The 25,264-nt window shown below is 43.2% G+C and overlaps 1 protein-coding gene across 2 annotated transcripts; it reads left to right on the top strand.

Moving 5' to 3' along the window:
- The first annotated feature begins 466 nt into the window (after positions 1-466).
- ZNF449 (zinc finger protein 449) lies at positions 467-24,141 on the top strand. 2 transcript variants are annotated; one of them, XM_045776772.2, is made up of 5 exons: positions 467-522; positions 2,627-3,075; positions 4,829-5,033; positions 20,687-20,800; positions 21,002-24,141. In XM_045776772.2, the coding sequence occupies exons 2-5, from the start codon at positions 2,722-2,724 to the stop codon at positions 21,883-21,885; spliced, it is 1,557 nt and encodes a 518-aa protein (XP_045632728.1). In that variant the 5' UTR covers positions 467-522; positions 2,627-2,721; the 3' UTR covers positions 21,886-24,141. The 2 variants fall into 2 exon arrangements, with proteins under 2 accessions (XP_045632728.1, XP_045632729.1); XM_045776773.2 differs by lacking the exon at positions 467-522 and adding an exon at positions 589-958.
- Positions 24,142-25,264: the final 1,123 nt, after the last annotated feature.

Here is a 25,264-nt window from a genome sequence, read left to right as displayed (position 1 = left end):
GGCTGTCTCTGTCAAATAAATAAAAAAAATCTTTTAAAAATAAATAAATAAATAAAATGCGAATTATCCAGCTCATGCGAGATGCGGTGTGTCGGGGTGTTGGGAATGGGCCCAGAAACCTGGAGTTTTACCAGGGCCTCCCAAGAAATTCTTCCTGCACTGAGAGGTTTGAGAATCAGTGACCCAGGCATAAAAGAGTTAAAGGAGGTCCCCACCACTCGGGTTACTCTGGGGCGGATGGAAAAGAAGACCTTGCTAGGATCAGGAACCGGGGACGTCCCACCCAAGCCCCTGGGCTCTTGGAGGCGCTTAAGACCGGAAACGGGAACGCTTCCAAAGCGGCAGGAGGCCCCTAGGAGGCCAAGGAAGTGGCGGTCCCTCCCACGTCAGCATGCTCACGGGCCCAGACGGCAGGGCGGGTGTCTCGGGGCCTGCCGGGAAGTGTAGTCCGCAGGGCGGGCGCGCGCCTGCGTCCTGCGCAGCTGCCCCGGGGAGCCTGGGAGAGCCGTGGGCGCCGAGGCGGTGAGTCCCTGAGCGGCCAGAGGGCGTGGCCGTCCCTGGGGCGCGGGCGCGGGCGCGGGCGGCGGGGCTCCTTTCCCGCTAGGGCTACGCCAACTGGCTGCCGCCAACCCTGACCCGGCGGCGGGCGCGTGGACGAGCGACCGGCGGCGGGCCCCTCTCCGGCCCGGGTCCCCGCCGCCGCTCCCTGCGACCCGGCCGGGCCTTCCCAGGGTTGTTCGGGGTCGGGAGCACCCGTCGGGGCGCAGGGACATCCTGTGGGGAGCGCGCTGGGGCCGTGCCCGCGCCCGGGGCAGCCGATTTGTAACCGGCTTTTAGAAGTTCCCGCGACGTGTCCCCCCCCCCCCTCGCCTTTCCCCGAGTGCTCGCTTTGCACACACCCTCTTTATCCGTGGGCCGTGTGAGCGCGGGCTCGCTCGGGCCGGTTTGGGGAGAAGCCGTGAGTCCTGGGGTGCAGTGAGGTTTGCCTGCGGAAGGGCGGATGGAGGGACGGCGGGACAATCGGGGCCCTGCTGGACGTGGTGGAGGGTTCGGGCCCATCTGGGGAGGGCGGCGGGCTGTGAGGCTGAGCATGGTCAGGGCGGGTCCACAGCCCCAGCCTGCGGGTTCCTGGATGCCTTCCAGCGAGGAGGGTTCGGTGCCTAGGCTGGGGACGTGGAAGCTTTCTAGGAATGAGTCGTGGGGGGGGGCAATAAGCTTGCTTGAGCGCTTCCTGTGTGCCAGGCCAGGCACGCTGCCGCTCGCTTCCACGCAGCTGGATGCAGCACAGGGAATTTTATATCGATGCTACGATTATTTTCATGTTAAAGACAGATGCGCTGGGTGTCAGGGTCACAAAGTGAGCAGGTTATCATACGGGGATGGGTCTGCTGCTAAAGGTCAGGTTAGCATCAAGATAAAGGATTTATTTATTTATTGTGCCACTCCAGGGAGGAGGACAGATACGTGAGGCATCTTGGCAAATACAGAGAGATCTGTAGCATAGTGTGGGTACTGGTATTGAAACCCGCGTGTGCCCACGTCTGTGATCAGACATTGCACTAAGAACATTTGGATGATATTAGACATGAGCATTGCAGAGATCTGTTCTTTCTAACCTTCTCACCATTTTCCTCTGGCATTGACTGTGTGACCTGGGACAAGTTATTCAATCCTCCTGAGCTACAAACTTCAGTCCCCTCATCTGTATTCAGGGCATCATACTAGTTCCACCTCCTAGCTCTGGGTGAGGCCCGTGTGACCTAATATATGCAGGAGACTTCGAACAGCACGTGGACATGGCATGAAGAACGTGATTAGTGTCCTTCGTTCCTCGTTCAGACCAGATGGTTGGCGGCCTGCCCTGGGGCAGTGTATCTTTCCCAGGAGAAAGCCACTTGGCATGACACCGCAGGACGGGGGTCAGGCCGATGTTGGCTGGAGCGCACGTGTGCTGAGTGGAGAGGAACGAAGGGTTGTGGATTCGCAACCTGTGGAGGCAAGGCTGTAGCTAAGATCCTGGTGATTGACGGTGACCATGGGTCACTGAAAGGCACATGGACCTTCAGGGTTGTTCATCAGTACTCCCCCATTTCTTTTGTGGCCTGTGTATATTCAGAGACAGAAGACAGCTTGTATTAGACTGGGAGTGGGGTTACAGCCCAGCACATCTATTGTGGTTCATTTACAGGAAGAGGTTCTTAGCCTTGGATCATTGGAATTCTAGAGCTGAGCTGTCCAATAGAACTTTCTACAGTGATATCTCTGGAGCACTTGAAATGTGGCTACTTTGAATGAGAACTTGAAAGTGCAATTTCAATGAATTTAAACTAAAACGGCCACATGGAACTTGTGGCCACCATATTGGGTAGCGGAGTTCTAGAGGGGCCGTGAATGCTCTAGAACATTTTGTAAATTTTTGGGAAATGGATGCAGAATTAGACGTGCCTGTGTATTTTTCTAGGAAGTGATTCCATGATCACAGTGATTCAGTAGATTCTCAATATCACCAACAAAGATTAAGGTCTGCTGCTCCAGGGCTTGGTAGAAAGTAAGCCGGTTAAGGGAAGTGAGTATGGCCTGGGGTAACCACTGCTGTTCTTCCTCTCTGCTTCTGTCCTGTCCTCAGCTGTGGGTGGCTCCCCCTTCACGCCTACAAAGAGAACCAGATTGGAATCTGAGACTTCAGGCCCCAGAGAAATTGCAGACGGCCAGAACGGGGCGATGGCGGTGGCCCTGGGCTGTGCAATCCAGGCCTCGTTGAATCAGGGCTCCGTGTTTCAAGACTATGATGCCGACTGTGAAGTTTTCCGCCAGCGCTTTAGGCAGTTCCAGTACAAGGAAGCAGCCGGGCCTCATGAAGCCTTCAACAAACTCTGGGAGCTCTGCTGTCAATGGCTGAAGCCAAAGATGCGTTCTAAGGAACAGATCCTGGAGCTGCTGGTGTTGGAGCAGTTTCTAACCATTCTGCCCACGGAGATAGAGACCTGGGTGAGGGAACACTGCCCAGAGAACAGAGAGAGAGTCGTGTCGCTGATAGAAGACTTACAGAGAGAACTTGACATACCAGAGCAGCAGGTGAGGAAAGAGTCTGGGATCTTGGTAATCAGACAAATAGAAGTGGCAGAGACATCTGATACTAGATCAGACATTGCGTTTTGAGCTCCATGCTTTCCCTGAAGTAATTTTCAGTTTTCCCTTCTGCAGGAATTAGCGTATAGGGCTCAGGGAGTCTCAACTATTAAACCCAACTCCTGTTCTGTAGCAAATATTTGGTACTGCCTCTTCTACTGGCCTGAAATGAAACTTATGTATAATCTAACCTACTTACACAAAACCAGAAACATTACTATTAAGAAGTGCTCTGTCGTCTGTGGGCCAAATGCAGCTCATGGCCTGTTTTCTGCTGCCTGTGAGCTAATCATGGTTATTACCTTTTTATTTCTATTTTTTGGAAAGATTTTATTTATTTACTTTTCAGCGAGAGAGAGAGCACAAGCAGGGGGAGCGGCAGGCAGAGGGAGAAGCCGACTCCCCGCTGAGCAAGGAGCCTGATGTGAGACTCGATCCCAGGACCCCGGGATCATGACCTGAGCCGAAGGCAGAGCCACCCAGGTGTCCCTGGTTATTACCCTTTAAAAGGGTTGTTTATACAAGAACTGTAGGCAGTAGACCAGCATGCCCCACAAAGTGTAAATTATTTATTATCTGGCTCTTCATAAGAAAATGTTGCCAACCCGAGTCCAGTGGAGCCCAGAACGGATATAAAGGAAAGGGAGGGTAGTCTGTCATGATCGAATGAGCGTGTGAACACACACGCTGGGGCCTGAAGGCACCGGAAGACCTCAGGAGGTGGTCACGTGCTCGCGTCTGTGCAGAGACTCACTGTGAAGGCGACAGCCAGCGGCACGGCTGCTCCGTGATTTTCCAAAGTGGCCACACGGGTCAGGAGATCTGCACAGTAAGCGACAGAGTGGTTGCTTGATTTCCAGAGCCGGGCTTTCCTAGAGATTCAAGTGGTGCTAAATCATGCCCAAGTACCTTGTGTCTCTATGAGCAGCAGGGCGAGGTTCTTGCCAGCTCTTTCTCCCTAGATGAAAGTTTGTGCGGGGACACTCCAAAGCTGTGGGGACCTGGAGCAGTTCCGCAGTGGGAATGACCCCTACTCCCGTCTCCGCCTGCTGAGGTCTGATAGCCACCTGCCGTCGCGCCACACCAGCCTTCGGTGGCGGCGCCACTGCCCCCCCACCCCGCCCAGAAGCACCTGGCACAGGGCAGAACCTTTGGCAGAAGGGAGAAAGGGCTTCCCGTTGGGCCGTAGGGGCCCGGCATTGGGTGTCGATAAGGCTGTGCGGTTAGCCTGCCCAAACCAGAGTCTTCCAGAGTTTCCCGCCGCCTCCCCCCCCCCCAGGATAGAATGAATTTATGGTGTTCCCTTCCTTTCTGTCTCCCGGGTTTGGCTTGCTCTGTAGAATTTGATCTGCCTGTGGCCTCACCGTGCACTGCCCAGCGTGGTAGCCTCCAGCCAAGCGTGGCTCTTGAGCGCTAGAAACCTGCTGGTCCAAACGGAGAAGTGCTCCAGGTATAAAATGCTCACCACATTCAGAAGACTGAGTATGGAAGACCAAGTGGCTGAAATGTCTCGTGGATACTCGTTCATACTGATTACATTCTGACAGTGTGATATTTTAGCCCTATTGGGTGTAATCACGCACGTCTTCTTTTTTTATGTGGGTCCTGGAAAATTACAATGACGCGGGCGGCTCCCATTGCTGCCACCGGGCGGTGCCGGTGTAGGCTGGAGAGTGACGGGTTGTGCCATTTCCCCCAGATGGATCGGCAGGAAATGCTGTTGGAGGAGCTGGCACCAGTGGGACCGGCACACGTGCCACCCGACATCCACCTGGAGTCGCCGGCCCTGCAGGTGATGGCGCCTGCCCCGGAGGCCCCGGTGGCGGAGGCCTGGATCCCCCAGGCGGGGCTGCCGGAGCTGGGCTACGGTGCTGCGGGGGATTGCCAGCCCTTCCTGGACCCTGGTAAGGCCAGGGTTTGCTTGCCTTTCTGTGGTTCGTGTTTTGAGAGCTCGAGAGCTCCCCGGGCTTGGGGTTGGGTTAGAAACCCTGAGGAGTGGATGGAAGCGGGGCTCTGTGATCGGGAGGAGGGGGAGGGATGCCGCTCTGGGAATGGCCAGGGGACATCATGTGGGATCCAAAACCCCTTCGGCTGATGACCCTGCTCAGGAAGCCTATTTTTCTCTTTTCAGTTTTTTTTTTATTGTTGTAAAATACACATAAGATTTAGTATCTTCATCATTTTGACATCTATAGTTCATGGTATTGAATACATTCATAAAGTGAAACTATCCCTACCATCCATTTCCGTAACTCTTTCGTTCTGCAAAACTGAAACCCCGTACTCATCTGAACAATAACTTCGCATCTCCCCAGCCCCTGGAGACTGCCGTTCGGCTTTCTGTCTCTCTGAATTGGACTCCTCTGTGTACCTCGTATAAACGGAATCGTACAGCATCTGTTGTTGATTTCACTTAGCAGAATGTCCTTAAGGGCTACCCAGGTTGTTGCACGTGTCAGTATTTTCCTGCAGGTGAAGAGTAACTAATACGTCCCTGTGTGTATACCCCACATTTTGTCGATCCGGTTCCATTAGCATATACTTGGGTTGCTTCTGTGTTTTAGCTGTTGTGAATAACGCCTGTATGAACATGGGTGTGCAGATATCTTTTTGAGACCCTGCTTTTGCTCCTTTTGGGCATATAATTAGAGGTGGAATTGCTGAATCGTATGGGAATTCTGTGTTTAATTGTTCAAGGAGCGGCCCCACTGGTTTCCACAGCAGCTGCGCCAGTTTACATGCCCATCAACGGTGCATAACTTTTCCAGTTTCTCCACATCCTCACCAACACTTGTTGCTTTCCGTTTTGTGATAGTAAGATCCCTAATCGGTGTGAGGTGGCATCTCAGGGCAGTTTGGATTTGTATTTCCCAAGTGATTCATGGTATCGAACGTGTGCTTATTGACCATCTGGATATCTGCTTTGGAGAATGTCTGTTCACATCCTTCGCACGTTGCAAAATCAGGTTGCTTTCTTTGTCGTTGCATTTTAGAGTTCTCTATATATTCTGGCTATTAATTCCTTATCAGGTAGGATTGGCAAATTTTTTCCCATTTGTGGGTTGCCTTTTTATTCTGTTGAAGCTTTTGATGGATAAATTTTTAAATTTTTCGTGAAGTACTCTGTGTCCACTTTTTTCTTTTGTTGCCAATACTTTAGGTGTCATATCCAAGAAATCATTGCCGAATTTAATGTCGGGAAGCTTTTCTTCTATGCTTTCTTCTAAGACTTTTATAATTTTAGGTCCTAATTTTAGGTCTTTGATCCGTTTTGTGTTAGTTTTTGCACGTGCTGTTATGTAAGGTTCTAACTTCATTTATTTGCACATGCATAAGCCAGTTTTTCCAGCGCCATATGTTGAAAAGAGTATTGTTTCTCTGTTGAATGATCTTGGTATCATTGTTAACAATCATTTCACCATATATATGAAGGTTTATTTATGGGCTCTCTATTCCACTGGTCTACATGCCTGTCTTTATGCCAGTCCCAAACTATTTTTATTACTGTTACTTTTTAGTAAGTTTTGAAAACAGGAAGTGTGAGACCTCTAGCTTTGTTCTTCCTTTCCAAGATTTTTTTTGTCTATTTGGGCATCCCTGGAGATTCCATATAAATTTTAGGTGTGGATTTTTTTATTAATTTTTTTTAAGAGGGTGAGAGAGTGAGCAACAGTTGGGAGCAGAGGGAGAGGTAGAGAGAGAATTGTAATTGTGGGGCTCGATCTCACAACCCTGAGATCATGACCTGATCTGAAATCAAGAGCTGGATGCTTAACTGACTGAGCCAGCCAGGTGCCCCTGGGTTTTTCTATTAATGCAAAAAAAAGTATCATTGGGGTTTTGATAGAGATTGTATTGAATCTGTAGATCACTTTTGGTAGTATTGACATTTTAACAATATCAAGTCTTCTAGTCCATGAACATGGGATGTGTTTTGTTTATATCTGCTTGAATTTCTTTCACCAATGTTTTGTAATTTTTATTGTACAAGTCTTTCACATACTTAACTCCTAAGTATTTTATTCTTTTTAGTGCTATTGTAAATGGAATTGTATTCGTAGTTTCGAGAATTCTGCATTGTTCATTGTTAGTATATAGAAATGGAACTGATTTTTGCATGTTCATTTTGTATCCTGATACTTTGCTGAATTCATTTATGAATTTTAACAGTTTTTTAATGGAATCTTCAAGGTTTCTACATATTAGGTCATATAATCTGCCAATCGAGATCATTTAACTTCATCTTTTCCAGTTTTATTTCTTTTTTTTTATATATTCTATATATTCCAGTTTGTTTGTTTGTTTATTTATTTATTTATTTATTTATTTATTTATTTATTTTTGCCTAATTGCTCTAGCTAGAACTTGCAGTACTGTGTTGAATAGCGTGGCCAAAGCAGGCATCCTTGCCTTCTACCTGACCTTAGAGGAAAATCTTTCAGTCTTTCACCATTGAGTATAAAGTTCCCTCTGGGTTTTTCATATATGGCTTTTATTATGTGGAGGCAATTTCCTTCTGTTCCTGTTTTGTTGAGTGTTTTTTATCATGAAAGGGTATTGAATTCTGTCAGATGCTTTTCCACATCATTTGAGATGATAATGTATTTTTTTTCCTTCATTCTGTTAATGTGGCATATTGCATTGACTGGTTTTCATATGTTGAAACATCCTTGCATTCCAGGAACAAATATCACATGGTCATGGTGTATAATCCTTTAAATATGCTGCTGAATTCAATTTGCTAATATTTTGTTGAGGTTTTTTTGTATCAGTGTTTATAAGGGATTTTGGTGTGTCGTTTTCTTAGAGTGTCTTTTCTGGCTTTGGTATCAGGGTAATATTGGCCTCAGAATGGGTTAGGAAGTGTCTCCTCCCCTTCATTTTTTTTTTTTTTTTGGAAAAGTTTACGAACCATTGGTATTAATTCTTCTCTAAATGTTTGGTAGAATCCACCAGCGAAGGCTTCAGGTTTAGGGCCTTTCTTTGTCAGGAGATTTTTGATCGTTGCTTCAATCTTCCTGGTTATAGGCCTATTCAGATTTTTCCAGCTCATTATGATTTTGTCTTGGTAGGTTTTGTGTTTCTGGTAATTTATCCATTTCATTTGGTTAGCCAATTTGTTTATGTACAGTTGTTCATAGTTGTCTTTCAATTCTTTTTATTTATGTAGAATCATTGGTAATATCACCACTTTAGTTTTTTAATTATTTATTTCAATTCAATGTAGTTAACATATACTGTATTAGTTTCAGGGGTAGAATTCAGTGATTCGTCAGTTGCAAAGAACACCCAGTGCTCATTCCATCACGTGCCCTCCTTAATACCCATCACCCAGTTACCCCATCCCCCCACCCACCTCCCCTCCAGCAACCTTCAGTTTGTTTCCTAGAGTTCAGTGTCTCTTACGGTTTGCCTCCCTCTCTATTTTCATCTTACTTTATTTGTCCTTTTTAATTTTAACAAATTGAGTATTCTTTTTCTTTTTCTTAGTTCATCTAGCTAAAGATTTCTCAAGTTCATTGATCTTTTTAAAAAACCAATTTTTCGTTTCATTGATTTTCCCTATTGTCTTTCTAGTCTTTATTTTGTTTATCTCTGCCTATGCTTTATTGTTTCCTTCCTTCTGCTAGCTTTGGGCTTAGTATTTTTCTTTTCTTAATAGTTCCTTAAGTTGTAAAGTTATGTTATTGTTTTGGGATCCTTTTTGTTTACTAATGTAAGTGCTTACAGCTATCTGTAAATCCCCTACTTAGTACCGCATTCAGTTGTGTCTCATATGTTTTGGTACTTTGTGTTTTCATTTTCATTTATCTCTAAGTATTTTCTAATTTTCTTTGTGATTTCTTCTTTATCCATTGGTTGTGTAAGAGGTGTTACTTAATTTTCACAAGTTTGTCAGTTTTCCAATTTTCCCTCTGTTCTGTTTCTAACTTCATCCCATTGTGGCTGGAGTATGTACTTTGAATGATATCTCTGTTTTTAAATATATTGGCACTAACTTGTGGCCTAACATATGGTCTATATCCCAGAGACTGTCTCATGTGCACTTGAGAAGAATCTGACGTTTTTATTCTAGCCGTCTTAGTAGGTGTTAAGTGCTGTCTAATTGAGATTTGTGTTTCTTCAAAGACTAATGGTGTTGAGCATCTTTTCATGGGCTTATCGGTCACTTGTATATCTTCATTAGAGAAATGCCTATTTAGATTTTTGGCCTATTTTAAAATTGGATTATATATGTTTTTATTATTGAGTTGTGTATGATCTTTGTATATTCTAGATAAAAATCTGTTACTAGATACATGACTTGCAAGTATTCTTTCGTGTTCTGTGGTTTGTCATTTCACTTTCTTTTTTTAAAGACTTTATTTATTTGAGAGAGAGTGAGCGAATGAGAGAGCACGAGTAGGAGCACCTGGGTGGCTCAGCCGTTAAGCATCTGCCTTCGGCTCAGGTCATGATCCCAGAGTCCTGGGATCGAGCCCCGCATCGGGCTCCCTGCTCGGCGGGAAGCCTGCTTCTCCCTCTCACACTCCCCTTGCTTGTGTTCCCTCTCTCGCTGCCTCTCTGTCAAAGAAATAAAAATAAAAATAAAATCTTAAAAAAAAAAAAGAGAGAGAGCACGAGTAGAGGCAGAGGGAGAGGGAGAAGCAGACTCCCCTGCTGAGCAGAGAGCCAGAGGCGGGGTTCCATCCCAGGACCCTGGGGTCATGACCAAAAGCCAACACTTCACTGACTGAGCCACCCTGGTGCCCTTCTTTTCACTTCCTTAATAGTGTTCTTTGTAGCATAGGTTTTAAAAATTTAATTATTTTTTCTTTTGTTGCTTGTGTTTTTATGTCATATCTTAGAAATCATTGCCTAATACAAGGTCATGAAAATTTACCCCTAAATTTTGTCTTAGGAGTTTATAGTTTTAGCTTGCATTTAACGCTTTAATTCATTTTCAATTAATTTTAGTATAAGTTGCACAGTGGGGGTCCAAATAATGTATATATTTATATATATATTTTTATATATATATATTTTTAAAGATTTTATTTATTTGAGAGGGAGAGCAGTAGCAGTGGGGAGGGGCAGGGGAGAGGGAGAAGCAGGCTCCCCGCTAAGCAGGGAGACCAACATGGGGACTCCATCCCAGGACCCCGGGATCATGACCTGAGCCGAAGGCAGATGCTTAAGGGACTGGGCCACCCAGGTGCCCCTATTTATATATATTTTGGCATATTCAGTTTCAGGATGATTTGCTAAAAAGGTCATTCTTTTCATATTGAGTGGCCTTGAACCCATTGTTAAAAATCGGTTGACCACAGGTATATGGGTTTATTGCTGGACAGTCATTTCTGTTCCATTGATGTATATGGAAACACCACATGTCTTTATTATTGCATTACAGTATATTTGGAAATACAAATGCGTGAGGGCTCTCAAATTTTTTATTTTTCAAGATTGTTTTGGCTGTTCTGAGTTTGTGACAATTCCATATAATATTTAGACTCACCTTATCAGTTTCTACAAAGAAGTCAGCTGGGATTCTGGTGGGGGTTGTATTGAATCTGTAGATCAATTTGGGGAGTATTGCCATGTTAACAATATTAAATTTGTGATGTATGCACACGGGGTGCTTTTCCATTTATTTAGATCTTATTTTGGTTTTTACAGTATTTTGTAGTTTCCCAAGTATAAGTTTTAAACTGCATTTATTAAATTTGTTCCTAAGTATTTTATTCTTTTTAATAGTATTTTCAGTGGGGAATTGTTTTCTTCATTTAATTTTTGGATTGTTCTTTACAAATTTATAGAGGGGCGCCTGATGGTTAAGCATCTGCTTTCAGCTCAGGTCATGATCTCTGGGTCCTGGGATGGAGCCCCACATCAGGCTCCCAGCTCAGCGGGGAGTCCGCTTCTCCCTCTGCCTCTGCTGCTCCCCCTGTTTGAGCTCTCTCTGTCTCTCTCTCAAATGAATAAATAAAATCTTTAAAAAAATAAAAAATAAAACAATATAGAATTACAATTAATTTTTGTGTATTGGTCTTGTGTCCTGTAATCCTACTTAACTTATTTATTAGTTCGGATTGTTTTTTAGTGTATTCCTTAGAATTTTCTATATCAAAGATTATGTCATCTGAGAAGAGAGTTTTACTTCTCATATTCCATTCTTTTTAAAAAAGATTTTATTTATTTAATTGAGAGAGAGAGAGTGAGCGAGAGAGAGACCAAGAGCAGGGGAAGGAGCAGAGGAAGAAGCAGACTTCACACTGAGCAGGGATTCCCCGAAACAGGGCTTGATCCCAGGACCCTGGGATCGTGACCTGAGCCAAAGGCATACACTTAACCGACTGAGCCACCCAGACGCCCCTCAATATCTTTTCTTTCTTTTTTTTTCTTTGCCTAATTACCCTGGCTAGAACCTCCAGTACAATATTGAACATAAATGGTGAGACTGAGGATCCTTGTCTTGCTCCTTATTTCAGGGGGGAAATGTATTTAGTCTTTTGTCGTTATTTATGATATTAGCTGTGGGTCCTTTATAGACTCCTTTTTTTAAAGATTTTATTTATTTATTTGACAGAGATAGAGACAGCCAGCGAGAGAGGGAACACAAGCAGGGGGAGTGGGAGAGGAAGAAGCAGGCTCATAGCAGAGGAGCCTGATGTGGGGCTCGATCCCACAACACCGGGATCACACCCTGAGCCGAAGGCAGACGCTTAACCGCTGTGCCACCCAGGCGCCCCTCATAGACTCCTTTTATCAGCATGAGGAAATTCCCTTCTTCATGGATTACTGAGTGTTTTTTATCAAGAAACTGGTGAATTTTGTCACATGCTTTTAATGTGTCTATTTAGATGACCCATGTGGTTTTTACGCTTCATTCTTTTGTAATGGTATGTTTCCTTCACTTTTTTTTAAGATTTTATTTATTTGTCAGAGAGAGAGAGCACAAGCAGGGGGACTAGCAGGCAGAGGCAGAAGCAGGCTCCCTCCTGAGCAAGGAGCCAGACTTGGAACTCAATCCCAGGACCCTGGGATCATGACCTGAGCCGAAGGCAGACGCTTAACCCACTGAACCACCCAGGCGCCCCTATTTCCTTAACTTTTGAATGTTAAATCAACACTGCATTCCTGAGATAAATACCACTTGATCCTGGTGTATAATTCATATGTTGCTGGATTTGATTTGCTAGTATTTTGTTGAAGATTTTTGCATCCATTTTCATCAGAGATACTGGTCTGTAGTTTTTTTTGGTCCTGTCTTTATCAGATCTTGTTATCAGGGTAATATTGGCCTCATAGAATGAGTGGGGAAGTCTTCCCTCCTTTTCTAGTTTTTGGAGATGTTTAGGAAGAATTTCTATTTTTTCTTCTGTTATTTATACTTTGGATTTAAGAAATTTAAGAAACTGTTGCTAATTGAAGGTCATGAAGATTTATACCTATATGTTGTTCAAAGGGTCTTGTGGATTTAGCTCTTAAATTGAGGTCATTGATCCATTTTGAGTTAATTTTTGTGTATGGTATGAGGTAGGGGTTTAACTTCATTCTTTTGCATGTGCACATCCAGTCGTCCCAGCACCATTTGTTGAAGGGACTATTCTTTCCCCATTGAATTGTCTTGGTACCTTTATCAAAAATCAGTTGACATTAAATGTCAAGGATATTTCTGGAATATTGATTCTATTGCACTGATACATTTTTCTTTCCTTATGCCAGTAAGGTGAGTTGGAAAGTATCCCATTCTCTTCTATTCAGTGAGAAATTATGTAGAATCAGTGTTAATTCTTTAAGTGTTTGGTAGAATTAACCATTGAAGCCATCCGGGCCTGGGCTTTTCTTTGTGAGAAGTGTTTTGTTTACTGGTTTAGTCTCTTTACTTGTTATAGGTCTATTCCAATTTTATATTTCTTCTTGAATCAATTTTGGGTAGTTTGTATATTTCTAGAAATTTGTACATTTCATTTATCTAATGTATTTCCATACAGCTGTATGTATTATAGTATTACTTTATAATCCTTTTTATTTCTGTAAGGTTAGTAGTAATGTCTCCCCTGTCATTTCTGTTTGTAATAACTTGAGTTTTCTCTCTTCTTCTCTTGGTCAATTTACTGAAGTTTTGTCAATTTTGTTAAATTTTTTTCAGGAACCAACCTTGGTTTCATTGATTTTCTCTATTGTTTTACTGTTCTTTATTTCATTAAATCCTGCTGTGATCTTTATGATTTTCTTTCTCGTTGCTCTGGGTTTCGTTTGCTCTTCTTTTTCTAATATTTTAAGGTGAAAATTAGGTTATTAATTTGAGATTTTTCTTTCTTTTTAATAAAGGCATTCATAGCTATACATTTCCCCTTAAGCACTGGTTTAGGTACGTTCCTAAGTTTTGGTATATTGTATGTTCATTTTCATTTATCTCAAAATATTTCTAATTTCCCTTTTGATTTCTTCTTTGATTGATTGTTTAGGAGTGTGTTGTTTATTTTCCATGTATTTGTGAAGTCCCCAGATTTCTTTCTGTTATTTATTTCTAATTTCATTCCATTTTGCTGGGAGAATATACGTTGTCACTGTGATCCTTTTACATTTTTGAACGTTTGTTTTATGGTGTAGCCTCGTGACTGCCCTGCAGAATTTTCCACGTGCACTTGAGAAGAATGCATATTCTGCACTTTTTGGTTGGAGTGCTCTATAAACGTCTGTGACATTTATAAATTTTGGTTTATAAATTTTGTCTTCTATTGATCTTCCGCCTAGATTTTCTATCCAGCAGTGTAAAGAGGGATTGAAGTCTCCAGCTGTCATTGCTCAGTTGTCTGTTTCTTTTACCGTTTCTGTAAGTTTTTGTGATCATGTATTTGGTACTCTTGTTTTTTTTTTTTAAAGATTTTATTTATTTATTCGACAGAGAGAGAGACAGCCAGCGAGAGAGGGAACACAAGCAGGGGGAGTGGGAGAGGAAGAAGCAGGCTCATAGCGGAGGAGCCTGATGTGGGGCTCGATCCCAGATCGCCGGGATCACGCCCTGAGCCGAAGGCAGACGCTTAACCGCTGTGCCACCCAGGCGCTCCTGGTACTCTTGTTTTTAAGTGCACATATGGTTATAGTTATATCTTCCTGATTGATTCGTCATGTTATCATTATAAAATGATCTTCTTTATCTCTAGTAACTTTTTTTTGTTTTGATGTCCGTTTTGTCTGCTATTAGTGTAGTCACTCTGGCTGTCTGGTGGTTATTTGCAAGATACATCTTTGTCCATCCCTTTACTTTCAGTCTGTTTGTATCTTTGAATCTAAAGTGTCTCCCATAGACAGCATATAGTTGGATTTTTAAAATCTAGTATGACAGGGGCGCCTGGGTGGCACAGCGGTTAAGCGTCTGCCTTCGGCTCAGGGCGTGATCCCGGCGTTCTGGGATCGAGCCCCACATCAGGCTCCTCCGCTGGGAGCCTGCTTCTTTCTTTCCCACTCCCCCTGCTTGTGTTCCCTCTCTTGCTGGCTTTCTCTATCTCTGTCGAATAAATAAATAAAATCTTTAAAAAAAATAAAATAAAATCTAGTATGACAGTCTCTGCCTTTTGATTGAATTGTTTATTTTTTTTATTTTTTAAAAGATTTTATTTATTTATTTGACAGAGAGAGACACAGCCAGCCAGAGAGGGAACATAAGCAGGGGGAGTGGGAGAGGGAGAAGCAGGCTCCCAGCAGAGCAGGGAGCCCAGTGTGGGGCTCGATCCCAGGACCCTGGGATCAGGCCCTGGGCCGAAGGCAGACACCTAACGACTGAGCCACCCAGGCGCCCCAGGATTGAATTGTTTAATCCATACATATTGGATCCATACAAAAATCTTATTTTTGATATGGTGTAATTTACATCTGCCGTTTTACTTTTTGTTTTCTGTATGTCTTCTATCTTTTTTCTCTTTCTTTCATTTGCTGCGTTTTTTTTTTTTTGTGCTAAGTAAATATTTTGAATGTAACACTTTACGTAAATGAATTTTTGGCATTTTTTGAGTTATTTCCTTAGCGGTTACTCTAGGGATTAGCACGTACCTCTTAATATAATCAGCTTTAGACTTGCATTAATTTAATACTAGTGAAATATAGAAATATTTCTCCTGGGGTGCCTGGGTGGCTCAGCCAGTTAAGTGTCCAATTCTTGATTTTGGCTCAGGTCATGATCTCAGGGTTGTGAGATCAAGCCCACTGTGGGGCTCTGTGCTGGGCGTGGAGCCTGCTTAAAATTCTTTCTCTCCAGACGCCTGGGTGGCTCAGTAGGTCGAGCGTCTGCCTTCTGCTGAGGTCATGATCCCGGGGTCCTGGGATCAAGTCCCACATCAGGCTTCTTGCTGAGCGAGGAGTCTGCTTCTCCCTCTGCCTGCTGGTCCCCCTGCTTGTGGTCTCTCTCTCTGACAAATAAATAAATAAAATCTTAAAAAAAAAAAAAGACTATCCCTCTCTCTCTCCTTCTGCCCCTCCCCCCCAAAATATTTCTCCTATATAGTTCTATTCTCTTTTCTCCCTTCTTGTGGTATTGCTGTCAGACATATTATATTAAAAATGTTAGAAACTCAAAAAAGTTTGACACTCAACTGTGTGTTGTTAAAGATATTAGTTTATATAATTTTAAGACTTCTAAAAGCTAGAGAGAAAAAGAATGCAAGTAGGTATTATAGCTTTTGTCGTATTAACCTTATTTATATTTCTGGTTGTCTTCATTTTTCCTTTAGATTTTAGTTATTAACTGGAATCATTTCTTTAGCCCAGGAGAGTTCTACTGTCATCCACCTCATTTGTGCAAATATATTACATTTCTCGATTACTTGCCCAACAATGCACTACATACATATTGTTTTATACCATTGCTTTTAAAATCTTTTAAGAGGAAAAAGAAACAAATTAGTATTTATACTGTCTTTTGTAATTACATAATCACCTTTACTTTTGCCGTTTGTTTTTTTTTCATGTGGATTCAAATTACCATTTGGAATCACTAGCTTTCAGACTGAGGAACTTCCTTTGTTTAGTATTTCTTGTTAGGCAAGACTGCTACCAATGACCTCTAGTTTTTGCTTATCAGAAATGTTATTTCACATTCATTTTTTATTATTTATTTTTGAGAAAGAGTGAGAGTGTGAGCTCGGGGGAGAGGTGCAGAGGGAGAGGGAGAGAGAGAATCTCAAACAAGCTTCCCGTCCAGTGCCGAGCCTGACACGGGGCTCGAGCTCATGACTCCGAGATCATGACCTGAGCTGAAATCAAGAGTCTGATGCTTAAATGACTAAGCCACCCAGGTGCCCCCTTGCATTCATTTTTTAAAGATAGCTTTTCCGGATTTACGATTCTTGGTTGGCATTTTTCATTTTTCTTTGAGCACTTTGAATGTGCTGTCCTCCTGTCTTCCGGCCTCCACTGTTGCTGATGAGAACTCCGCTTTTAATTTCATTTGGATTCCCTTGTAAGTGACAAGTCATTTTTCTCTTGTTCTCTTTCAAGGGCTTCTTCCTTTTATGTGACTTCTGGGAGTTTTACTATCAAGCAACTGTTTGTAGATCTCTTCGTGTTTGTCTTACTTGGAACTCATTGAGCTTCCTGGATGTGTAGATGAATGTATTTCAGTACGTTTGGGCAGTTTGGGGCCATTATTTGTTCAATTTTTTTCCTGCTCCTTTCTCTCACACCTTTCCTGGTTCTCATTATATATCAGTTAGTGCACTGAGTGGCACCCCACTTTTCTCTCAGGTTCCATTCATTTCCCTTTATTCTTTTTTTTCTCTCTGTTCCTCTGATAGTATAATGTCTGTTGATCTATCTTCAAGTTCACTAATTCTTCTGACGGTTCAGATCTCCTCTTGAGCTATTCTAGTGAATTTTCATTGCAGTTATTGTACGTTTCAACTCCAGAATTTACATTGGATGCTTTTTTTATACTTCCTATTTACGGATATTCTCTGTTTGATGCGATGTGGTGTTTGTCACCATAATTTTACTTCTTTAATCATGGTTTCCTTTCATTCTTGGAACATATTCATAGTGGCTACTTTCAAGTCTTTGTTGAATTTAGTATGTAGTCACTCACATAGGCAGATTCTGTTGCCTGCTCTTTTTTCCCCCCAGTGTATGAGTCATACTTTCCTGTCTACATGCGTGTCTTATCATGTTTTGTCGAAAACTGGACATTTCAGATAATATATTGTAGCAACTCTCTGTCCTTCTTTCTTCTCCCCAGGGCTTGTTATTGTTATTTGTTTGTTTATTTGTTTGGTAAATGGCTGCGTTATTTTAGCGAAGTCTAGTCCACTCTGAAATGGTACACATTTTTTTTTAAAGATTTTACTTATTTATTTGACAGAGAGAGAGACAGCGAGAGAAGGAACACAAGCAGGGGGAGTGGGAGAGGAAGAAGCAGGCTCCCAGCGGAGGAGCCTGATGTGGGGCTCGATCCCAGAATGCCAGGATCACGCCCTGAGCCAAAGGCAGATGCTTAACGACTGTGCCACCCAGGCACCCCTGAAATGGTGCACATTTGATGTTGCTCCTCGGGGAGCACGGCCCTGCGTGTGCACACAGTCACCCTTGAATGACAATACTTTGTGCAGGGTTTTCTTCGGCTGTCTCTTTCTCTGACCTGACCCAGCCATTAGTTGCCAGCTAATTGCTCGGTTGTTTTCAACAGTGCCCTGGAGCATAATTTCTCTGCAGATGAATCCAGTCAATTTCAGACACCTTTGTTGGGCTAATTCCTGAGGTCAATTTTTGAGATTTGTTCTGATCCCAGGAGGGCACCTCCTAGCTGTCTTTTCCCCCAGTTCTCTCCCGCAAACTAGTCAGCCTACAGTTGACGGTGTATGGTCAATAACTCTATCCATTTCCTTCCAGTCGCCTTGCATTATGACCTCTGCTCATTTTGAGAGCATCCTTAGGCTTGACTGTTTTCACTCTGTTGCCAGTGAATCAGTTTCTTGGCCAGTACAGTAGGTGCTGCCTGTTTTACGGCCTGTTTTTCTCCCCAGGTCAAACCCCTGATACCTCGCTCTGGAGGCAGGGAAATGGTGTGCTTATCTCTGAGTGACACTGCCACTCTAGGAGCTGAGCACTAGGTCTGGGTCTCAGGTCTTGAATTGCCTCTGCAGGCATAGAACCACTGCCTTACAATCACAATTGCTTTACAAGGACAATCAGGGAGTCCTCTAGGATTCGCAGCAATACTCCACCCAGGGTAGAGCCTTCACGCCGCCGGCAGGGACTGGGTAGATAAAAGGAGCCCCCACCTCTCAACCACATTGCTTGGACTTTAGAATCAACAATGGTTAGCTGGGGGTAGGATGAGAAAGGCTGACATCCTGCCCTTCCCAGGAAGGTAGCACTCTGAAAGAGAGCTGGGGGAGCGGCTGCCCCAGGCCCTTAGTTATGCCAGTTATGCCAGTCTAGAGTGGAGCTGAGAGAGGCACTGAAGAGAACTGTTGGTAGTTTAGATCTTGAGACTCTGGGCACCTGAGTGGCTCAGTCGTTTAAGTGTTTACTTTTGGCTCAGGTCATGATCCCAGAGTCCTGGGATCGAGCCCCAAATCGGGCTCCCTGTGAAGCGGGGAGTCTGCTTCTCCCTCTTCCTCTGCTGCTCCCCTTGCCTGTGTTCTCTCTGTCTGTTAAATACATAAATAAAATCTTTAAGAAAAAGTAAAATCTGAAGACTCTCCCTATTATCTGTGAATTTTAGCAGATTTAAAAAAAAATTGATGTTTCCTAGTTTGCTATAGGCCCTTAGGACCAATGTTTGTTTTTTTTATTATTTTTAATAATTTTCACCAATTTCAGCAGGAGGTAAGTCTGCATAGCTCCTCATGGTACCATGCTGGAAGTCCATCTCCCATGCTGTGTTTAGGTCATAAATCCATATTTTACGCTGACGCCTTTGCTGCTCCGCTTATTTCAAGTTTCTCTTTGCTCTCACTTTCCCTTCATGGTGGCCTTCCTGCCATCTGTGACCCCCAGTTTTGTTTGACCTCTGCCATATTACCCTTTGATCCCACTCATAGCTTTGAAATCTAAACAAAAACAATATAGTGAGTTGAAACAGAATTTTATTTGAAATGCATTTTTGTTCATCTTAAAAGGTCTTTTTTTTCCATGAAAATATAAAACAAGGTATTTTAGTCCACTTCCTGTTTTGACATGTTTTGAAACTTAAATTTTCATTAACTTGCTAATGTTATTTTAATAATGATAATATTTAAGAAAATAATGCTAATATTTACTTATTTTTAAAGATTTTATGTATTTGAGAGAGAGAGAGAGCGAGAGAAAGCGAGAGAGAGTGCACAAGCAGGGTAAGGGGCAGAGGGAGAAGCAGGCTCTCTGCTGAGCAGGGAGCCCATCGTGGGACTCAATCCCAGTCGACCTGAGCTGAAGGCAAACTCTTCACCGACTGAGCCACTCAAGCACCCTAATGCTAATAGTTAAACAGAATCCTGCATTTAGATTTATTTAATTTTTTTTAAAGATTTTATTTATTTATTTTAGAGTGCACAAGTGGGGGGGAGGGGCAGAGGTAGAGGGAGAAGCAGACTCCCCACTGAGCGGGGAGCCTGATGCAGGGCTCCATCCCAGGACCCCAGGATCATGACCTGAGCCAAAGGCAGACGCTTCACTGACTGAGCCACCCAGGCGCCCCTGCATTTAGATTTAAAATCAGCAATTTCCCTCCCACACTTTATTGCAGACCAGTATACTTTGCCAGAGCTGAGGAAGGTGAGGAAGGGTCGGGGAAAGAGAACGCAAGTCATAGCTCTCGGTGGGGATAGGGGTGATAGGACACAGGGGACAGTAGTGTAGAATCTTGTCCTAGTTGTTCTTTTTTTTTTTTTTTTTTTTTTTTTTTTAAGAGAGAGAATCTTAACCAAGCTCCACGCTCAGTGCAGAGCCTGATGCAGGGCTCGATCTCACCACCCTGAGATCATGACCTGAGCCGAAGTCAAGAGTTGGTTGCTTAATGGACTCAGCCACTCAGGCACCGTTTTGTTCTAGTTGTTCTTAGATTGACTTTGAGAGTTGTTTGGGTTAATTTCAAGAGAGTGCACTTCTAGACCTGGGCTGAAACAAACACTGCTTTTGCTCCTTGCCAGCTTCGTCATTTTCCATTTTAATTTGAAAATCTCAATGGAAATTATTCTAGTAAACAGTTTCATAACCCCTACTTTTAGCTCTCTCTTCACTTGGTACTCAATAGCAACATTTCTCAGTTTTAATATGCCAAAACTTTATGAAGATTTACTTCCTATTTTGGCTCTAACCTGAATAATCGAATATCAAAATAGATACAGAAATCATTTAGTGCATTGATTTCAACACAGAAAAAATCACTTCCCTTCCATAGATTAGAGGAGAGTAGCCTTGAATTTCATGTTTTGTTCTTATCTTTAAAAAAGAAGAGAGACTCTCGTAAGAAGCCCCAGGTGGAGTGATTCTAACTGGGAAGGAGGTAGACATTCAGCGGCCACATGTCCAAGGTATATCATCAAGGAAGGACCTTGATGACGTCAACTATTACGCTTTTCGTCTTTCTTACGGCCAGGATACCCAATACCAAAGCTTGACGTGAGCTTTCCGTTGGAGCCTCGGGAAGAAGCGTGGGTGAAAGAACTACAAGAGTCCAAAGAAATGAAGCAATTACTTGATTCCAAGATAGGTGAGTAATTGTGCACTGATACCACAGAAGAAAGCAAAGAAAAATTCAGCCTTGATCAGGATAAAGCGTTTGGGATTCTCCTTCAGAATTTCTGTATTCCTACTGGTGGTTTAATACAACTCTTCACTTTTTCCTTCGTTTTTTTTTTTTTTTTCCTCTGTGGGACACAGTGACAGCTGCCATTTCTGTTTCTTCTCTCAGGTTTTGAGATTGGGATAGAAAATGAAGATGATACTTCAAAACAGAAAAAACTGGAGAACATGTACCCGTTTATTGTTACTCTGGAGGGGAATGCTCTCCACGGTCCCATTTTGCAGAAGGACTATGTACAGTTGGAGAATCAGTGGGAGAGTCCCCCAGAGGATTTACAGACCGATTTAACCAAACTGGTAGAGCATCAGGCCCCCTCTGCAGGAGAGAAACCTGAAAACTCCAACCTGGAAGAACCTCTCAACCCCAGACCCCAGAAGAAAAAGAGTCCAGGGGACAAGCCTCACCGATGTCCTCAGTGTGGAAAGTGTTTTGCTCGGAAGTCACAACTTACAGGGCACCAGCGAATTCACTCAGGAGAGGAACCTCACAAATGCCCTGAGTGTGGAAAAAGATTCCTCCGCAGCTCGGACCTTTATCGACACCAGCGGCTTCACACAGGGGAGAGACCCTATGAGTGCACCGTGTGTAACAAGCGATTCACTCGGCGGTCCCACCTGATAGGCCACCAGAGAACCCACTCCGAAGAAGAAACGTACAAATGCCTGGAGTGCGGAAAAAGCTTTTGTCACGGATCGAGTCTCAAAAGACATCTGAAAACGCATTCGGGTGAGAAACCTCACCGATGTCACAGTTGTGGTAAAAGTTTTAGCAGACTGACAGCTCTCACTTTGCATCAGAGAACTCACACGGAAGAGAGACCTTTTAAGTGTAATTATTGTGGGAAAAGCTTTAGACAGAGACCAAGCCTTGTTATTCATTTACGAATTCACACAGGGGAGAAGCCATACAAGTGTAGTCATTGTTCAAAAAGCTTCAGGCAGAGGGCAGGCCTTATTATGCACCAGGTCACTCACTTTAGAGGACTTCTCTAAGAATCGTGAGAGGCGACAGGCTCCTACAGAGATTGACAGGAACTCAAAAAAAAAAAAATCTTAACCAACAGCAGCCTGTTTGTCTTGGAAGAATCTTTTCGTTTGAGCTTCTGAGAACAGGTTTTAAAAATGATTTTAAAACCCCATCTTCCAAAGTATATGAATTCTAGAATATCCATCTACTCTTGCAATGTTCCCAGATTTGGTTTATTCTCTTATTTTTTTTTTTAATGACAGTGAAATGTTTTGTGTCCCAGGCCAACCGTATCGTAGATAGAAAGCATAAAGCATATAATTGATGACAATCCTTTTCAGGGTAGGGTTAATATGATGGATAATTGTGTCTCCTGTAGCAGCACCAGAATTATTCTGCTGTCGTTATTAAAGGCGATCGTATTAGTTCAAAGCTTTATGTGTCCTAAGTAGCAAGAAAGGAGACAGTGTATTTTGTCAAATGATAAAAATGTGTCAGGAACACATTTGCCTGGTAAGAACGGGGGTCTGTCCATGGAAAGTTTTTATGTTTAAGGAAATTAAGATTTTTAACCTTCACTTAGGAATTGTGCGGAGTTTGCTAATCTGCTTAGTTGGCGGTCTGGGGTGATGCTGCTTAGAGCAGAGTATGAATTTGGTGATGGCTTTCGTTCACAGAATAAGTAAGCTCTTTGTGGAAGAATCCATTTGACAGTAGATTTCATACAAGTAGAACCAGTGTCTTTTGCCTCGTGCTCTCCTTTGGTATTCATCCCTGTGTCTCTCAGTGCTTTAAAAATTTTATACGTTCTTTAGTGCAGTGTCCTCCTAAGTGTGTGTCGTAGAGCCCTCAGTTCTACGAGATGCTTTACAGATAACTTTGGGACTCCCTGCTGTCTCCACTTTCTAGATTCGCAGGGCCCATCGCGTAGGAGAATGTCTGAGAGGCCCTCCAGTAAAGGTGGGAAAAAAATCCCCTCTTTTGGCTCAGTGTTTTGCCAACCTGTTTGACCCCAGAACCCTTTTTCATGTACACCCAGCGATAACCCACAGAACTAGTATTCTGCAAATACTCCTTGGAACACACCCTCTTTAACAGGTATATCTAAGCCTAGTTATCTCCGGTTGTTTCAAGGGTGGCATGAAAAGTTCTTTACATATATACATTTTTTCTGATATAATACACACACACACACACACACACACACATATCATTTTAAGGAGGTGAGGGTCACTAATTGAGATAATTTACACGTTGCTCAGTGATTCTCAGCCTCTTTGAAATTTACTTATACCCACACACACGTATTGCTACTTATATAAACCTTCTCATGTAATCGTGGTAATGACTGAAAGTCCTGTAACAAGGGAAGAGCTCTCTTTGTCAGTTATAGCTATTGATACCTGAAAATATTCATTCAGCCTAGTTCCTTGTTATAAAATACAAGAGGTAGGACATTCAAGTATTTTCTCTTTATGAAGATACCAGTCATTCTTTCCCTAACCTAGAATTAGGGAAAGTACATATATTTTTTCTGTTCCATTGAAGTTCTTGGAAGTGATATTGACTATAAATATTTCAGGGGCAACTACTGTGTGCCCAACTAGTCCTGTTCTAGGCTTAATGGAAACCAGTAAAGACATTAATCCATGAATCAGGTTCATAAGGAGTTTATACTATCGTTAGTTAAACAAGAGTTGGGAAACACATGGAGAACAATGCAAGAGAGTTTAGAATTAAGTGCCAAATCCTATCAAGTGCTAGAGCCAGGGTGTGTCTTTAATTCTTGTCATCCGGGTCCCTGTACGATGCTGCTATAAGCGTGGGGTTGACGTTGCGATCCCAGTAGCAATAAACCTGTAACGTGGGAGGAGTCTGAATGTAGAAATGAACCATATGGAATGTAACGGCTTCTCTTGTCTCTCTTGTGGACTTGCATTCAAACCAGGACAGTGCCTTAGAATGGATGTGCCCAACTGCTCTGTATCTATGCAATATTTTAATAAAGTGGAAATGCATATGCTCTTCCTGCTTCGATCACGTGAATAGTAGTTCGCGCAGCTCAGAACCGCCTCCCTGAGCTGTGGCGACAAGCACCACGACTGCCTCCCGCTCCCACCCTGTGTTGCAGTCCCTGTGCTCTCTGTAGCCAGGTTGCTGGGTTTACGCATCATTCTGAGCATTCAGGACGGTCGGTTTTAGCGAGGAGGCTTAGTTGCCGTCATCATATGAGACACAGTCTCCCCCCCATTTATAGCATCAACGCACAACTGGATTTTGCAGCTTAGAGAACATCTGTTACCTATTTCTTTGTTCTAGTGTCCTCTATGTAACAGGCGCTGATCAACGCTTGTGGCATTGAGTCAAGAAACAGTGAAATAATTCTTGGAAACAGAGATCCTGGTGGATGAGCCTAGTTACATTTCTGAACATTTCCAAAAGATAATGGCAAAATACAGTCCCTGCCTCCCTCCTCAGTGCCGTGAAGGACGCAAACCAGCAACCATCTCGTAAGTGCTCTGAAGGTTAAATGAAATGTGTATCGTTCAGGCCTTACACAGTGTAGGCTTTCAATAAACATTCAGGATATCGTCTCTTCATTCTTTGCTGTTTAATGATAAAAGCACTTAAGTTATGGATTTTCCTCTAAATCTGGCTTACTCACATTCCATAGTTTTATACGTAATGTCTGTATGTTAGGGTTTTCCAGAAAAACAGACCCAATGGTGTGTGTGTGTGTGTGTGTGTGTGTGTGTGTGTGTGTGTGTGTAGAAAATGAGAGCGAAAGAGATTGATTACAGGAATTGGCTCATGGAGTTAGGAAGACTGAGCAGTCCCGTAGTCTGTTGTCTGCTAGCTGGAGAGCCAGGACGGCTGGTGGTATCAATCAGTAACTCCCAGTCCGATGGTGTAACTCCCAGTCCAAGCTGGAAGACTTGAGAACTGGGGGGTTGCAGCGTTAAGTCCCAGAGTCTGAAAATCAGAGAACCAGGAGCTTGTGTTGAAAGCAGGGACAGCCGGACATCCTAGCTCAGGAAGAGAGCAAGGGAATGTGCTCGTTCTTCCACCTTTTTGTTCTGTTCAGGCCCTCGAGCTGGGGTGCTGCCCACCCACTTGGTGAGGGCAGACCGCTTTACTCAGCCACTGAGTCAGATGCTAGTATAATGTCTTCTGGTAACACCCTCACGGGCCAGCCCAGGAATAATGTTTTACCAGCTATCTGGGCATCTCTTAGTCCAGTCAAGTCGGCACATTAATCCTCACCGTGTTATTACTGATGATTTTAAAATTATGTGTAATTGCAGCTTTCATTATAATTCCTCTTTGATCCAAAGCTCTACGATATTGCTGTTTTCCTTTTAACTTTTTGTTTTGCCACATTGTGATTAGAAAATGAGTTTCATT

The sequence above is a fragment of the Ursus americanus genome, chromosome X (assembly GCF_024610735.1).
Source record: "Ursus americanus isolate L20-20 chromosome X, mUrsAme1.1.p, whole genome shotgun sequence".
Taxonomy (NCBI): domain Eukaryota; kingdom Metazoa; phylum Chordata; class Mammalia; order Carnivora; family Ursidae; genus Ursus; species Ursus americanus.
Note: the sequence above shows the minus strand (reverse complement) of the source record. Positions and strands in the feature narration are given on the sequence as shown.

Coding starts and splice junctions, on each gene's coding strand:
- ZNF449 (XM_045776772.2), top strand. CDS start 2,722: ATGGCGGTGGCCCTGGGCTGTGCAATCCAGGCCTCGTTGAATCAGGGC. Junction 3,076..4,828: donor TTGACATACCAGAGCAGCAG/GTGAGGAAAGAG, acceptor CATTTCCCCCAG/ATGGATCGGCAGGAAATGCT. Junction 20,801..21,001: donor ATTACTTGATTCCAAGATAG/GTGAGTAATTGT, acceptor TTCTTCTCTCAG/GTTTTGAGATTGGGATAGAA.